This window comes from Cinclus cinclus, chromosome 4, assembly GCF_963662255.1.
Source record: "Cinclus cinclus chromosome 4, bCinCin1.1, whole genome shotgun sequence".
In the NCBI taxonomy this organism is placed as follows: domain Eukaryota; kingdom Metazoa; phylum Chordata; class Aves; order Passeriformes; family Cinclidae; genus Cinclus; species Cinclus cinclus.
Genome location: NC_085049.1, coordinates 68,098,318 through 68,115,558, shown reverse-complemented (window position 1 = coordinate 68,115,558; position 17,241 = coordinate 68,098,318). Strand labels below are relative to the sequence as shown.

Genomic DNA, 17,241 nt, shown 5'->3' with positions numbered 1-17,241 from the left:
GTTACCTAAATGTCACAAGTATTTTTCTGACGTTTCCAGCCCCTGTCCCTCTAAAATACTCCAACCATTCTCGTTTGAATTCTGTCCAACATTTCCTGCCAGTCTGCTGCACTTGCAGATGATGAACCTCTCTTACCCCCTAGTGGAAGTATTTCAGACCTGAGGTTTTTATGGAGCCCTGTCATTCTGTCAAGGATCAGACTTCCTTGGAAAACATATTTTTGATGTTTCTGTTTGGTTTAAAAAAAATCACAGCTTCTCCTGCTCATTGTGTAGTATCTTGTCTTACTGCCTATTTATTTTCAGGGTCTTGTTTATCAAATTTTTGTTATGGGTTTTTTTTAATGACACTCTATCCAACTTTCTCATTTTGTCCTCTGCAGAAGACCAGATGTCAACTCTTTCTTGCCTAAGGCACTACTTAAATACAGTTTCTACACAGTTGCTTAGATAGGTCACAAAGTTTATGCAAGTTACTCCTTATATTTGGCCCTTAGTAGATTTAGGGATTTATATTTCTGATACTTTTCTAGGCATTCTGCATTTCAAACAGTCTCAAGAAGAGATTGATTTATAACTGAGGAAAGCCTGAAATTACTTGACTTGAATTTCGGTTTGATTGCAGTTGCTGCAGATGAATTCTGTTCTTAATATCAAGAGGAAAAAACCACCAGCACTGAACTTTGGCAGCTTTTCCCTCCTTCATTATTTAAATAATAATTTCAGCTTTGGGAAATCGAGCATAAACGAGATACAAAATTAATTTATTTAACAACATTTCAGGAGGAGGGATGGGACTTCCACAGACAAGTTTCAGATGCTTTGAGTATCAATGGTAATAGAGCAGCTATGTTCCTCATGATTATAATAATTTTCATTTCAATGAGGTATTAGAGCTCTGAAGATTTGCACAGGGTTTTTTTTTTTTTGGTTTTTTTTTTTGTAATATTCCCAGTGTGGTCTCGAATGTTCAAAGCAGCAGATAGGGTCGCAAAGACATTTTCCATGTGCATTAGCATTGCTGATCAAATTTAGATGGCTCTCCTGCCAGAAATGTCTCAAATATGCTTTGAATTTAATCCTTTTGGGTCAGCAAAGTAGTCCCTGACTATGCAAGCAAACACATTGCATGATACTTTTCAAAAATTAACAGTTTTTAGTCTATAGTCATCTTTCTATTCTAAATTTCCTTAGGGGATGACTTTCACAGTCCTCACTTGCCTTATTTAATGACTAAGTTTTTTGTGGTTTGCAGATAAAACAAGGTGTGTAGTCATTGTTGTGTCAGTGTTATTCCCTTTTTTTTCTCTCTTTTCTACCACCCATTTGCTTATAAACTGGATTAATTTTTCTTTTAAACTTTGTGGCAAGATTGGAGGGCAGACCAGACAGGTTTATGTTAATGAGGGCTCCAATGCCTCTTCCTCCTCTAAAATCATAAGGAAGAATTTTGTCAAAGGGAGTCTGAGAATGAGTTATCCAAATATATTTCAGTTTCTGTTTAAATTTACATGAGAATTAAGCATTTAATTTTTTTAAAAAATGCTTAGGTTTTGTGGTGATGCTAAATTCTTCACTAGGGGCAAAAATTGTAGAAAACCAAATTCTACTCAGAATTTTTAAATTCTTTTATTGCTTTGCTGGCCTAACAAACGAAAGGAGTGAAGCGTGAGAATGAAACCAGTTACAGAATGGGTTTCCAAAATACCATTTTGTGTATTCCCCAGTGGCAATATTAAATGTTTTATTAATGTTGGGCTTGTTTTCTAGGCCAGGGGTGCAATTCAGTTAATTGCAAGGAAGAATTTGCAAAATACAAGAGTTCTGAGAATTTTTCATGCCAAAATCTTGACCGAAGGCCAAGAACCTTTACCAGCCTTTGTAAACTGACCCAGAAAGAGAAAGGAGACAAACAGGATCTGTAAACAAAGATCACGTGCCCTTCACAAATACATTTTGGAAGGATGGTTGCCTAGGGAAACAGGAAACGGGGAATTACACAACAAACAAAAAGGACTGCCAAACAAATTTGCTGACCTTTTTTTCTGGGAATAATGATAAAAAGTATTGGAATTGCAGGATTTCACCATATTTCTAAATCTGGAGGTGGGTCAGAAGAATAGTTTGGTAATTACGCCACGACTATTCAGAAAATACAAAAAGTTTCTTTGACATCTTTGTCCTGCGGGGTTGTGAGCTATAGAATTGTAAGGTCATCTTGAATTTTTTGGAGTTTCCCAGATTTTGCAATTAAACTTTCTGGAATCAATGCTTCCTTTTACAGATGAGATAATAACAAAATCACTCCATTCATTCTTGTAAGGGTCATCTGGTCATTTAGCTCTATGTTAGGCAGCTTAATCCTCATTTCTGAGCTGGTAGTCTCCCAGATGACTCTGTCTATATCTTTTCCAAGGAAACAGCAGCTCTCAGAATGGTTTGTTTTTTCTTCCAAGAGTCAGAGATAGGGAGAGAAGAAGAGAATTTTCATTGGACTTGGCTTTAACAGGGAAGAAGTTGGCCTCTGGATGATGATCTGCTGAATTGCAGGGAGAAGGAAACTCATTTGCCCGATGTTTGGATCCCTTCCTGCATCCTCCGTTGTTCCTAGCGTGTAACCTTGATTTTCTTTTCTCAGTTCCAATGACAGGTTTCACTCAAAGGGCCACCATCGATCCCGAACTGAATGAAATCCACGTCTTGTCAGGGCTCAGTAAGGACAAGGAGAAGCGGGAAGAGAACGTAAGGAATTCCTTCTGGATTTATGACATTGTGAGGAACAGCTGGTAAGTCCAAAGTTCTGACTTCCACACTGACTTTATTTAGTAAGCAATACCCATCTCCCTAAGGTAACTCTGTAACTTCTATTAATCATGGAATTGTTGAAAGTTGTGGAAGACAGCCGAGTTCCCTTGAGGCACCTCTTTTTCCCATTGTCTTTAGAGGCACCATGGCAATAATCCAAATGAGGGAGAGAAATCATGTGAACATCTTTATTGGAGCCAGGTGGAGGAGATGAGGGGAAGTGAGCACTTATAAAAGGCTTTTCCTGCAGGAGGGGTTGAAAGCCAGGATTCAGGACGAGTGCAGCAAATTCAGTCCAGTGTAAGTTGTTAATAGCAGTATACATGGCTCTAATTCTTAGAAACTGAGCAAACTGGTGCAAGTGAATGGTGATGGAGAAGTCTCTGTGCCAGATGGGATATTCTGAGAGAGTATCTCCTGATTTGTTCACTGAGGTGTACTCAGTAGCTCGTTGCCACTGTTCCTTTCCAGAGCTGGCAGAGATTTTGTGTTCAAGGCCTCTTCTAAAGTGGGGTCAATCACTTCAAAAGGTATGAGTGTTGTTTTTTAAAAGTGAATTCTCAGTTATAACTGAAGTCTGCTTGGAAATCACTGGCTGAAATGCCACCTCAGTTGTAATCTGTGGTCTAAAGCTCTGCTGGGTCCATGATTTTTTTCCCATAATAAAAAAATACTTCATGTTGATAGTTCTGTAGGCACATAATATAATGGCTGAAGAGATCCCTGAAGCTCATGACAAATAATTTTCTAGGAATTTTTCCTGTTTGATTTGTGCTTGAGGACTGTTTTCAGCCAAGGTGACCTCTGATTGCTGGCTGGGCTCTTTGTAGAACTAAGAATGGGATGGGATAAAACCAGATAACAGAGAGGTCATGAAATCTTTGGTGTTTTACATCATTTGTACCTTCCAGCAACTTTTTGTGCTTCCTGTAGGTACAACTAATAATTCCTTACTGCTTTAAATTTCAGGTCTTGTGTCTATAAGAATGACCAAGCAGCAAAAGAGAATCCAGGTAAAAGCCTTCAGGAAGAGGAGCCCTGCCCAAGGTTTGCCCATCAGCTGGTGTATGATGAGTTGCACAAGGTATGAAGTGATTTTTCTTTTTTTAGTCTTTTTTGCTCTTAAGATGTAGCTATTTCCTTAAAGGTGGTACAATAAATACACTTTTTGAGTGTTTGGATTAATATGATGAGTAACTCTCACTTAACTTCCCTTATTTTGAAATAAGATGCTAAACTACTTTTTATGTCAATATGAAGTAAACGTGTGTTCTCACACTTCAGAGCACATGAGGCTTCATTCATTATCCTCAGGAATTTAATCTCACCTGTTGGTGACTAAATGAGAACAGATAGTTCTCAAAATTTATAAGAGAAGCTGTGTTTGAATGTACTATTTACTGTGTAGAACCCTCTGAACTAGAGATGCCTGACTTTGCCCTGCAAAAGAGGCAACTGTCAGCCTCCAATGGACACATTCATACTTAAATACAATTTTAAGTCTATTTGACAGCTCAGTAAACTTAGGGCTGGCTTTGTGCATATTTACCAATAAACCACAAATCTATGCAGGTTAGGTTCATAAATTCATGTCCTGTTTTGAAAGACAGGTATCTGCTAAGAAAGGCAGAAGCCTCTCTTTGAAATGGAGAATGTAAAGCCCCTCCCTCCAAAAAATAATATTTTTGGTATTAAGGGTGCTCTCAGGCAAAGATATGGGAATAGGAATAACAATTCTTTGCTAATATATCTAACAATACAACAACAACAAAATCCCAACATCAGCTATTCATGTGGCATGTTTACTGATCCTTTCATGGAATTTTCTAAAAAATTCTCCCTAGTCTGAAACTGTCTGCGTTGAAGAAAAGCATCCTTTAGTCTTGAATTGTGTGGGATGTTAATCAAATTTGGGAAACCCAGCTAGCCCAAAACTTGACAATAAGAGGGATTTTAAGGGGGAATGGGTGCAGATTCTTTATGGAGAAATTGCATTGCATGTTGTCTTCACTGTAATGATACAATAAATAAGTAAACACTGTCCTGCTTGTACTTCTAAGTGTAAGGCACCATGAAACAGAGTAGTATTTTCTGAGTTACTCTGAAGGTTGCTAAATGATTGCAGTTGCCCAGTTTTATCTGAGGAGCTGTTTGATGTGCTTGTTTTGAAGAGTCTTATTTTTAGCAACCTCTGTTCCAATGACCTTTCTAAACTCCTCTGATATAAATAAGGAGAGCCTACAGCAGTGGGATGTAGAATACATTGTTTTGAATGATTATTTTTAAAGCCATGGGGAAAGGTAGCCTGTTGGACTTGTTAAACTTCAGTATTTGAAGGTCCTTTGTACCATGTTTAATATCAACAGTTCAGAGTCTGAAATTACCACATGATGGGAAGAAAAATGTAGTGAAGAAATAAACAGTCCTTTTGTGACGCATCCACTCTTGTGGAAATTTGCCTGTCTTTGTAGATCTAGATTATGCTGGACTGGGCTTCCTGTCACTTTACTTTGGAAGTCTTTAGGACTTCCAACTCATTTTGTCAGTGCTTAAGGATTTATCATGCTCATAGGTTTTTCCTAAAGAAAGAGTTTACATTAATTTTGGATGTTTATTTATAAATATCTCAGGTGTTTTCTAGAGGGATGTTCCAACAGTACAACTCTTTTATTATCTTTCAGTGTAAATGGTTTAAGAGAACTTTCTTCATCTCCAAGCGGACAAAGTGAGGCTAATAATAAGTTGGAGCAACTTGTCTAAATGACAGAGTTTCTCCCACCAGAGTAAACCTCTGAAAAGCTGCTGACATAGTAAATTGTCTTAGTTCAGTGGATTTTCACAAACAATCAATTTTTTGATCTGCCTCTCATTTCCTTAGGTTCATTACTTATTTGGAGGGAATCCTGGTAAATCCTGCTCTCCAAAGATGAGATTAGATGATTTCTGGTCTCTGAAGCTCTGTCGACCTTCAAAGGAATACCTGCTAAGACACTGCAAATACCTCATCAGAAAGCACAGGTATAGAAACAAAAGAGGATTGCAATTTTCTTTTCCAGGTTTCTCCTTTTTTTTCCCAAGTTGCTAAGACTCAAATCTCTCATAAACCATTTTTCGAAATGTCATTTTGCTGGTTATATGGAACTAGATGATCTTCAAGGTTCCTTCTAGACCTTCTGCAGGTTTCTTGATTATTTTTTTAAATTATTTCAATGAAAAGCAGTAGGCCAGGGCTAAACTACAAAATGAGCTTGATTCATTTTGTCTATGCTATTCTAAAACTAGAAAAATCTGGTTATTGTGTGGGGAGTCATGGGGAATTTTTAGATTCCCTTTTCACTCTGCTGCTCATCAACATGTGTTTTGGTACTGTCACCTCCCAAGGAAATGGAGTATGTTTTGGAAACACTGTGCTTGGAGGTAGTAACAGCCTGCAAAGATGCTAATGAAGTCTGGGGGCTGGATGCCTTTGCACATCTGAGACTCAACTGTGGCGAGGTCGTCAGAGTTTCTCATTCAGAAACTCCTGAAAGAGCTCACTTAGGCAGAATTCAGCTACACTGCAATGCTTCTTGCACTCTGGATGCTTCAGAGCTGCCTTATATTTCTTATTTAGGGCAACAGCTTTTCAAAATCAAGCTTATGGTGTTGCCATAGTCAAGAAATTGCAGCAGTGAGAGAGCCTTTCAGGACCCAGCAAATCATTTGAAGGCAGTAAATAGCTCTCCCTGCATTCTGGGGGAGAATACTTTGTTATCAGGCTCTGCCAAGAGTTGGAAGGTCAGGTTTTCCTGATGGTATTTTATTTCTGAGGCAGGAAGCAAGTTGCTGTACTCACAGCCACTGTGGCTGGGTGAGACACTGAGATTAGCCACACAGTAGATGTGAATACTTATAAGAATGAATAAAGGCCTTGGCCAGTTATCTGTGAAGCTTATTAAACCCAGATGTTGGTGGTATGGAAATGCAGCTCTGCATTATTTGTTTCTACTTGCTTAAATTGCATGTGAAGGAAATGTTGCTGTGTGGGCAGAAGTTTGGGGTTTATGCACCATGCTCCCATTTTTGGGGTCTGTGTGAGGGAGCCAAACCTGAGCAGCCAGGGATGGTGGGATGGGTGCTTGGCTGGAGCTGAATTGCTGTGAAGTCACTGGCTGCCCTTTACCTGCACTCCCCCAAGCTCTGGGTACCAGAACAGGTACTGGCCTTGCATCCACAACAAACTCACAGCATCAGCTGGGGTCCTCCTTTTCTTATGAATTTGTTCAGTACCAGTCAGCCAAGCAGGGCAGGTGGAAAAGAGCAAGGTGGAAGTGGTTCCACTTGCTTTAAAGCACTTCAGCTCCCTGGGCCGTGATGATGTCATCTGAGAAAATCTATGACAGTGTTTGAAACCATGTGTAGTGACCAAACTGTCAGATGCATCAGGTGACGTATAAGGTCTTCGTGCTCCCTGTGCTGCTCAATCCCTGACATCTTTAAGCACTTTCAAAATTCAGGCTACACATATCTACACATGTCTGTGGTATAAATAGCCAGGTAGATGACCCAAATAAAAAAATAACAATATGAGAAGATGAGAAGCAGTGTGATGTTGCACTCAGTAGGTAGGTGAGGTGAGATAAAAGATGATTTCAAACTCCATCCTTTCTAGGCTTATGCAACCAAAGCAGTGCTGCAGGGAAGTAGCTCTGCTCACTGTGGATGCTGAGCCAGGAATCATTTCCTGAGGGCTCTGTTCACATCTTGAGGGAATCCACAGAAGTTGCAGTTCCTGTTCGTTAAAAGAAAATGAAGAAATAATGGTGGTGGTGCACAGGATTTTTGTGGACCTGTGCTCTTTCCATAGATGGGATGTTAATATTCCAGGGACTGAAGTGCTCAAGGCTTGCCTGTGAGGTGCTACTCTCACCTTACTTCATGTGTGGACAACAAGCTGTAATCAATATTCTATATTTGTGTGTTAAGAAGTTTCTGTGCATATGCTTTTGAATATTTTTAGTAAGAATGTAGTGATTTTCCCTTTTACACTCCTTTAAACAGAAAAAAGGCCCCTCTTCCATGTTTCAGTCTGGCTTGAAATTCCAGCGACCACGAGGCTCTGATGCCAGTAACGTGGTTTTCTTTGGAAATACTGGGTTTGTTTGATGGGGTTAGCTCTCTGTTGAACTGGCAGTACTTAGTCCTGAAAGAAATGGCTGTGCTCAAGTTTTCTGTCTCTTCTCTGCAGGTTTGAAGAGAAAGCTCAGACTGACCCTCTTAGTGCACTGAAGTACCTACAGAATGATTTATATGTAACTGTGGATCACTCGGATCCTGAGGAAACAAAGGAGGTGAGATCAATGATCCTTGTCCTAAAGCAATTTAAACTGTGGTCTCATTGAATGTTTTGAACCTATTAAAGCTGGGTTTTATTCAGTTTATAAAAGCTCTGCAGGTGCCAGACAGTTTGCTGTATCATGTATTTCTCTGTACTTAAGTCACACTGTTTTGGAAACAGTCATTTAACAACTTCAGGTCTAGATAAAATAGCTTTTGTACTCCTAAGAGCAAAGACTAAGCCTTTGTTTTAATTCCAGTGTGCTGGTGTATATTTTGGGAGCTTTAATTGAAATGTAAGCTCTCTGAAATGTCACCAGTCTGTAGTTGGTTGTGCAGCAGAAAGGGAATAGAAACTTATTTGTGCTCAGGGTTCTCAATATTCAGCATCTCTGGGGAGGGAAAGCTTTTCCAAAGATGATCAGTATTTCTTGATGTAGTTTATACCTATACATTGCTTGCTACCCTTAAAATTTTACCTCCTTTGTCTTCTGAATATTATCCAGTAGGCATCTTCTTTATTTATTCCAGGGATTCGTTCCCATTTTCTGTGTTGATTCCAGTGCGTGTGACTTTACAAAACAGATTAAAGAAATAGTGAGAAGTGTCAGATAAGGTGGTTGATTTGACTCTGGCAGTCATTTCCACATGGAATTTGGGGCAGCCAGCTGAGATGTGCCAATATTCAGCTCCTGATGGGTAGTTAAGGAAAAGTCTGGGATTCTTGCTGTCTTCTTTCCTTAATTACTTGGGAAGGGATTTGACAGCTCCTTTTATAAAATCATGACAGGAGGAGGGGCAGTTCTATTCTATGCTGAGTCCCTGGATTAAATCTCTTAATCTGGTGGCTTTAACTTGCTACTTTAGCTAAAGAAAAGATTATACAGACACTAAAAGATCTTGGTGGAAAATGTGCTTCTTGTGTTTGGACAAGATGGAATTGTAGGGTTAGAATTAGGAAAACAGTTTACTCTTATCAGGATCTTGGAAGTAATCACATTTGTCATAAATTCTAATCAGCCTTTATAAACATGTGATTCAACAAAACATTTAAGTGCTGTGACTCTGTTCTCTGTAAATGGTTTCTAGTTCAAATTGTTCCATATGAAGTAGTTTCACATCCTTTCTAGTAATTTCTAGCATAGGAAAGACAATAGATGATCCTGCTTTTCTTAAGGTAGAAAAGGAGTTGTTTTTTTTTTCCACACTATGTGCCATCTTCACAGCATAGTAACGCTTCCAAAGTCTTTGAGGTTGGAAAAGACCTTTAAGGTCATCAAGTGCAACCATTGCCCCAGCACTGCCAAAGCCACCACTAAACCGTGTCCCCAGGTGCCACATCTATATGGCTTTTAAATACTCCAGGGATGGGGATTACACTTCCCTAGGCAGCCTGTGCCAGAGCTAGACAACCCTTCTGGTGAATTTTTTTCCTGATACCCAGTCTTAACTTGAGGCCATTTCCTTTTGTCCTGTGTTTTACGACTTGGGAGTGACCCCCCGGCTGTCCCCTCCTGTCAGGAAGTTTAACAGAACCAGGAGGTTCCCCCTGCGCCTCCTTTTCTCCAGGCTGAGCCCCTTTCCCAGCTCCCTCAACTTTTCCTGGTATTCAGACCCTTCCCCACCTCAATTCCCCTTCCTGGACGTGCTCCATCCCCTCAGTGACTTTCTTCTTGTGAGGAGCCCAAAACTGAACCCAGAATTCAAGGTTTCTTCTTCCTGTTTGAGCCTGTACTAACTCATACAGTACAAGCTGCCATTCTGATGCTTTTTTTTTTCCCTTCTGCTCCCTCCCACTCTTGTAAGATGTGTCCTGTGTTCTCTGATCTCCATTTTTCTCCATGTCACATCTGTGTGCTGGTAGCCTGTCTCTCCTCAGCCAGTTATTCCTAAGGCGGTCTTGCATCTCATGGCTGGCTGGGCCATTTTATTATTCCCTGAACAGCAAACATCTGTGATATGATGAGCAAGCTCCTCTCCTAGTTCCTGCTGCCTCCTGTTGCCCACTAACTAAAGGAGGTGCTGCAGAAGCTGCACATTGGGCACATCTGGCAGAAGAAAACCTTTAATATCCTGCTTTTCCTTCTCCCAATTCAGTGTTCAACTTGTCCACCTTGTAGGAACGGAGAATTTACATGACTGCATGGGCTCCTCTGAGATTTTGGGGGCATGTAGAAGCTGTATCATACCAGGTAGAAATAGAATAAAATGTTTGAAAAAAAAGAATTACCCCTTTTCAGGGAGCACACTGGTGTTCTGAACATTAATGATCCAGCGAATGAGCTTACATAGCTCAATCCAGCTGAGTGAATACATTGTGGATGCTTTCTCTGCAGGCCTAATGTCTGATCCAAACAAAATCCAATAGCTTGTGTCTGTTCTGCTGGGCCGTTGGATCAGCACACACCATTGAGCAGAATTAAAGCTTCCATCCATTCCAGCCATCTCCAAAAAGCATTTAACAGTTTCTGGGATGCTTTTCTTGGGTTTTGGGGGTTTTTTTGTGTTTTTTTTTTTTTTTTTTTGTTTCTTTTCAAATTATTATTCTTTGTGCTGGTCATAAAGCTTTAACTTCCAAAGCTTTTTTACACTGGGACAGATCTGCCAGGGCTGTGGCACAGAGCCAGCTGCTGGGCTGGTACTGGCTGGGTGCGTTTCCAGTTGACGTCAGTTTACCTTCCGGTTATCACGTTGAGTTGGCTTTTTGCTCTGGCATTGCATCTTCAAATGGCTCCTGTGCTTTCCAAAGGACTGACGCAGGCGTTTTGGATTCCATATCGAATTTCAAACACCAGTTTGATTGTGTCTCTCAGCCCAGATACCTCCATACCCTGCCTTTATTTGTTTTTATCTCGATTAATAGCAAAGGTGATAGATGTGGTTGGCTACAGCCATTGAATGCTATAAGGCTTCTTAGAACATTAGGGAATCAATTCCTGCCTGTTTTCCCTCTTTCCAGGGCAACTGTTAAATTTGGGAAGGACCACGCTGAACAGTTTTGTACCCAACTCTCCAGTAATTCTGGAGACTGGCCTGTATGGCTTCATGTTTTATGGAAGGAGATCTGGGTGGTGTTATATACCATTACAAGCAGAATTTCCCCTTGTGGTGAGGCTTGCTTGCTTTGTAATAGAAGTAATTCCTTCTAACTTAGTTAGGCAAGTCTGTTCAGCTGTTTGCAGTTGGATGCCAAGGAAAACAAACAGACTGTTCTTGAAACTTACTTTGGCATCAGTAACTGATTTTGTTTAAAGTAGCATGAATGATTGATAGTAGGAACATACCCTAAGATTTTCATTCTTCTGCTGTGAATTTTAGGGATGCTAAGAGGACCAGATTTTTATTTCCCTTTTTTGTTACTCTGAAATGAAGTAGATGCCTGCAAGTAAGAGGTTTTGCATGGGTGCTTGGTTTAGTAGCCACAGGCTGTGTGCCAGCAATTTCTCTGCCCACAAATGCAGGTCCCAGTTCTCTTTAACTGTGATTTTGCTTGACATCACTTAAACCTCCTCAGTCACTTCAGTGTTCCCAAATCAGTGGATCTTTTTTACTGGCTGTGGGTTAATAGCCCTGACATGGTAGGACAAGGAGGGTAAATCCTAAAAAATGAGGAATTTTGCCCATGATTTAACAGATTAAAAGTTGTATAAAGGGGTTATTTGCTGGTGTAACATTTTCTGCTGGCCTGGCTGGCCTTCTCTTTCACACACAGTTGTGAATTTGGTGGTAGATTACAACAGCAGGCTTTTAAAGATAAAAGGATGGTCGCAATAAATATCAAAATGAATTCCAAATTTTGTACTTAGAGAAAAACAGGTGCTGTTAAAGCACAGAAGCATCAGTAGTCCATGTACAAAAGCTTAAGATGCTCCTTGAACACTGCAGTTTCTGTATCCAGAACTTTGCTGCTGTTAAATGGGCTGCGGTAGAAATCAAGATGTCACAAAAAAAAAATGTCCAGTGGTTTCCAAGTATGGGAGAGCAGGATGATTTTGTACATGGAGATTCAACAACTGATGAAGCTCAATTCCATGACTGTTGTAAAACAGATACAAAGCACAAGGAAAACTCACAGTATGTTTTTCTTGGAGCATGGTAGGAAGAAGAGCAAGGACCTGGAGGCCAGTCTGAGGCCTGACTTGCTTGTAGACTGAGGCTGGAGGCCCCTGTTCAAGGCTGCTTCATACTTTCCATTCTTAAGACCTTGTCTTTAATAAATTTGACAGATAAAGCCAGCAGTGCCCAAAAGTATTGTTTGAATCTGCATTAGACTGATACTTCTGGGAAAATTTACACCCAAATGGGAAAAATAATTCTAGGAAGGAGCTAAGAAAAGCCTGTTTCTCTTCTTTGTGTCCTGCTGTGATTCTTTGTAAAGCCTCAGAGCCTGAGTGCTGCCGGAGCAGAGCCTTTGGAGCCAAGGAGCCTTGTCAAAAACAGCATTCAGCCTTCCCAATTTCAGCGACAGCTGTGTCCTCAAAGGGTTTGAGCCTCTCTTCACCTCTTTGAGCCTGTGCTGGGAGTCACCAGCCTCAGAGAACTGGTCAAAGCTGAGGAACTGGTTTATGCTGTGATCTGAGCACTTAGGCATTACAGAGGAGGAGGAGGTGTGTCTGAGTCATACAACCTGCCAGGTATCCCAAACCAGAGTTACTTGTTCCCCCTTAATCATTCTGTTTGTGCAAAGGCAGAGGTGTGCAGCAAGTACATAAAAATAGAGTATAACCTTTCATTAGTTAACCAGATCTCCGAGGAACCCTTGCCTCTGTTCAGAAGGTTGGATCTCCAAGAGAGAAGTTAATTGTATAACAAAGGGAACTGCTGTCTTTTGAATGGAGACTTAATTTAGAATAGATGAAGCCAGTGAGCCAGAGGGATTGTCAGAAGAAAATGGGTGGTGGTGTGATTGAAGCAGTTGGATGCTTCTGCTGGATAATTGAATTCTGCTCCTGCCTCCATAACAGAGTTGCTGTGTGATATTAAGCAAGTTGTTTTTCCTAGATGGTCATTAATTGGGTATTTCATTCTGGTGCCTGATGGGAGAGAGCTGAGGTGTGATTTGCTTGAGGGCTTTTCTTTTCTGTAAATTCAGAAGGTGTTGCATAACACTACATATTTTGAAAAATCAGATACTGTTAGTTTCATATAGACCCTAAATTAATCAGAGTTTGAAGTACCATCTGTTAGAACAACAATTAATATGATAAGAAAGTCGATGAAGAAATTAATTCCTTCTTTAGAGCAGAGCTTGAACTTTGTGAAGGAAATGGTATATTGGATATCTTCTGGGAATGGGATGTAGGAGACCTGGTATTGAGTGAGCAGTAACTGTCCTATGCTTTGGGAAAAAAGTAGGGATCCTTTGGGTGAACATTGTAGGTTTTGATATCATAATACAAATGCAGAGTGAACCAGCTTAGGCTCAGCACTGTCCTTAACTGATGTTCTTAACTCACATGCTTGACTTTTCCATCAGAAAGTGCTTTTCAAGTGTGAGCTGATACACAAATTTAATTTCAAACCAAACAACAGCCCTCAAAGTTAACTCAAGTGCGATGCCATCAGCGGAGAAGAAAACAAGATCCTCCTTCCCCACAAAGCTGCAGAGAAACTCGTAGCCATGAAAATCCATCATGCCTGGTGCAGATGAGGCTGTAATACTTGGCAGAGGCTGCTTTCAGTGGGGTTTTGGTCTCAGTTCAGTGAGTTCCTGGCTGAACCCTACTCCTCTGGCCTCTTAGTCAGGCACCTGAGCCCCAGTGTGTGCTCCCAGCAGGGCCTTGCTGCTGGAGCACAGGAAGCCTTGGGAGCACGTGGCATGTGCTTTATCCCAGCTCGTGTGCCACCAGGCAGCTGGCAGCAGGCCCTGAGGCAATTGTGTGGGAGGGAAGGATGGCCAGAGCACGGCACTTGCACTCAGAAGCCGTACGGATTTAGCCACGGGTTTTATTGGAACTTTTGGAGCTATTTCTGCTGGACAGCTGTTTAAGTATGGTGCTGCTGGGAAGCCAAGCTGCTCTCACAAACGAGGCTCACGGTGGAATCCACGTGTGCTCTTGCAGTGATTTTGTGTAACCGGGCCTTACACTCAGGAGGGCACTTTACACCCCCTTCCCTCTCATCTCCCGTTTGTCAGTCCTGTATCTTTCTCACCATACCCTCCCCAAAGCATGCAGACTTAGTCCCTGAACACTACAGTCCTATTTTAGCTTGTTTTTTTCCCTTAATGTCACTTTGAAACTGATCTCATAGAAGTGTTTTTGTGGCTTTCTTGCACTTGGTTATAGATCTACTTTTTGAAGCAGCCTTTTGCATTTGTGACTTAAAGCAGTTTTGTGCTTGGCCACTGTTCTGTGGAGGCTCTGCAGCCCTGACTCCTTTGAGCTTTCTTCATAGAACTTGGTTTTCAGAACACTTAATTTTTTTCCTAGTTCTTTCCTCGTATGTCACTAACTGATGCAGGGCATTCCAAAATGGGCGCCTTGCTGTAGAGGAGACTTTAAAATCTTGATAACAGGGAGAGTATTTTATTTAAAGATTCTGCTCCTTTTCATGCATTTGTCAGTTTTATAATAAAGTGATACTGATCTGTTGTAGCTCCTAAGTGCATTTTCACTGAGCCTCTGCACCTGTTCTGTATTGCTGATTTTTTTCTGTTTATGTTGTTTTGCACTTGGCCCCAGTGAAATGCACCTCAATCCATCATTATAATTTGGATTAAGTGGCAAAACAGCTGGAAAGCTTTCTGTTCCATGGTGGCAGTCAGTCTGAGTGTGGTGTAGGGTCTGGTGATTCTGCCCTGTTCTGCCAAGCAGGTTGTCACTGAAAACTCAATGTGATGCTGACCCTGGAGCACAGATGAATTACTCCTGATTCAAGGCTCCATTTTGATGTCAAACTGTTGATCACCACCCACAGTAAAGTTGTTTGACCTGTTTGCCTTTCCCTGTTGGCTTAATCTAAGTGATGGCTTGACAGTGTGCTTTAAATATCATATAAAAGTGTTAGAATTCCTATGAAAGTCAGAATGGACAAGGTCTGTTGCCAAGTCCCATTCCTAGGGCCTTCTGCCTCATAAGAGAAATCAGATTGATGTGATACAATTTGTTGTTGCCAAATTCACGTCAGCTGCTACTCATCACCTTCTTTACTCCTACATGCCTACAAATTGTCTGTTCCCATTTTTTCTTGCAATTGAAATTAAACTGATGGATATGTAATGCCTGGCTGTTCTTTCCACTCCTTCCCTCAACATATTTGCTTATCTTCTGGTTTTTTCCTTGCTTCTTTTCCTTCAGGCTATGTGCTGAAAAGACACACAGGCAGGAGACACAAGATTCCAAGGCTTTAAGGAATCAACTCTTTCTTTGCAGGAGCATGACAAAGCACAAAGCTTTGCTGTTCCTTGGGTAACTGGAAACAGCAGTCAGAGGCAGAGAAAGACACTGTGTCTATCAGTGAGACATGAAGGGAGAAAAAAACATGAATGTGTTAACTAAAATGTTTTTATTCATGGTCTTGATGTTCCCAAACAAATTTTATTTTTAGTTAAGAAGATATTGCCTTGAATTTGTAATATGGCATCTCTGGCAGTTCAGAAGGGTCGATGTCATTCGAGTCATAGAATGGTTTGGGTTGGATGGGACCTTAAGGATTATTGAGTTCCAAACCCCCTGCCATGGGCAGGGATGCCACCCAATAGATCAGGTTGCTCAATCCAGCCTGGCCTTGAACACTTCCAGGGTTGGGGCATTCACAGCTTCTCTGGGCAGAGCTTTCCCAGTGTTCAAGAAGTTCATGCTCACTCCAGCAGTTACCCTGTTTTTGTGCCATCTAATCCCTGGCCACTGAGCCTGTACCGTGTGAATCCTAGGGAATGTTATTGTATGGAAGGGACTATGCCTTCTGCCAAAGAGGCAAAAAATTATATTTATAAAACTAGATTTTTAGAGCTCTCAGTCAAATACCTTTCATTGCATCAACACTTCTAATTCTAGGAAAAACCATCTAACTTGTGTCAAAGTGACAAATTGTAGTGCTCGTGTGCAAGTGCCTGCTGCTGTTATTCATGCGTATGGCACAGGAGTTGTGAGGATTGTGTAGAGAAAACACAGCAACTCTAAAGCTACTTGTACTTCTGTGAATCCTTTGGGGTTTCTGCCTGTGTGGTTAATAACAGTCTTTTCTTTCTTTGTCCCTTTACCTCCTCTTCTGCAGTTTCAACTTCTTGCCTCAGCATTATTTAAGTCTGGCTCGGATTTCACGACTCTTGGTGAGTATTGTGTGTCAGAGGAATTACGTGATGTACCCTTTGATAATTACTCTTAGTTTCTACTATTTTATATCAAATGTTACAGTTCCTATCGACATTGCAGGCTCTTCTCAGTATGCAAAGTGCCACTACCCAGACATTTGAGAGATTATTTATAATGACCAGGGTCCAGTGCCTCAAGCCCATATTTAAAACATCTGTCAACATCAGTGGTTTTAAACCAATGCCTCCTGGGATCATTTTGTGTCTCTTATTACATCTCATCCTTCGCTGTTACCCAAGTAAACAGAAGCTTTGGTCAGAATAAAGCACCTCCTGTCGTGTCACTTTGGAATCTCACAGCATGGCTACGGCTCTGTTTGCTGTGATAACTGCAATTCCTGGAGTAGTTTGGTTCGCTCTGTTCTCTACAGAACGAGTTCTTTGGGCAGAGTGTCAAGAGCAGAGAAAACAGTGGCGTGGAGGGCTGAAAACAGGAGGGCTGAGCCAAAGCCAGGATTTGTTTCACTGCTCTGTCCAGTTAACTCTTTGAGAGATCTGAGAGACTCATCCTGGGCAAGCTATAGGAAAGCTAGAGGCAGAAATTACGATCTTGTTCTGCTGGGGTGTCCTCAAGTCACTCAGCTCTCACTAAGAGAATGGATGATTTTAATTTTCAATGGAGGTATAATTCCCAGTCTAAGAAATTGAGGGAAAGTTAAAGTCCACTGCAGTTCTGCCGTAATGGATGAGGAAACTCTGCTGAGTTCCTGTGGTTTGGAAGACATCAAGTTAATCCTATAAGATCAACTTTTTTTTAAAGAAAGAAAACCCAAGTTTCAAAAAGGTTGGATTTTTCGTAGAGTCAC

General features: G+C 41.0%; 1 protein-coding gene across 6 annotated transcripts in view; it reads left to right on the top strand.

Moving 5' to 3' along the window:
* MKLN1 (muskelin 1) overlaps nt 1-17,241 on the top strand; it is a 102,460-nt gene that overhangs the window by 75,112 nt on the left and 10,107 nt on the right. For all 6 annotated transcript variants that reach the window (XR_009933182.1, XM_062492435.1, XM_062492436.1 and 3 more), the window contains 5 exons: nt 2,639-2,786; nt 3,775-3,889; nt 5,684-5,823; nt 8,033-8,135; nt 16,339-16,393. Coding sequence is in view for 5 of the 6 variants with exons in the window: in XM_062492435.1 (XP_062348419.1) it covers nt 2,639-2,786; nt 3,775-3,889; nt 5,684-5,823; nt 8,033-8,135; nt 16,339-16,393 (561 nt within the window). In the remaining variant the exon portion in view is untranslated. The remainder of the gene's footprint in view (nt 1-2,638; nt 2,787-3,774; nt 3,890-5,683; nt 5,824-8,032; nt 8,136-16,338; nt 16,394-17,241) is intronic.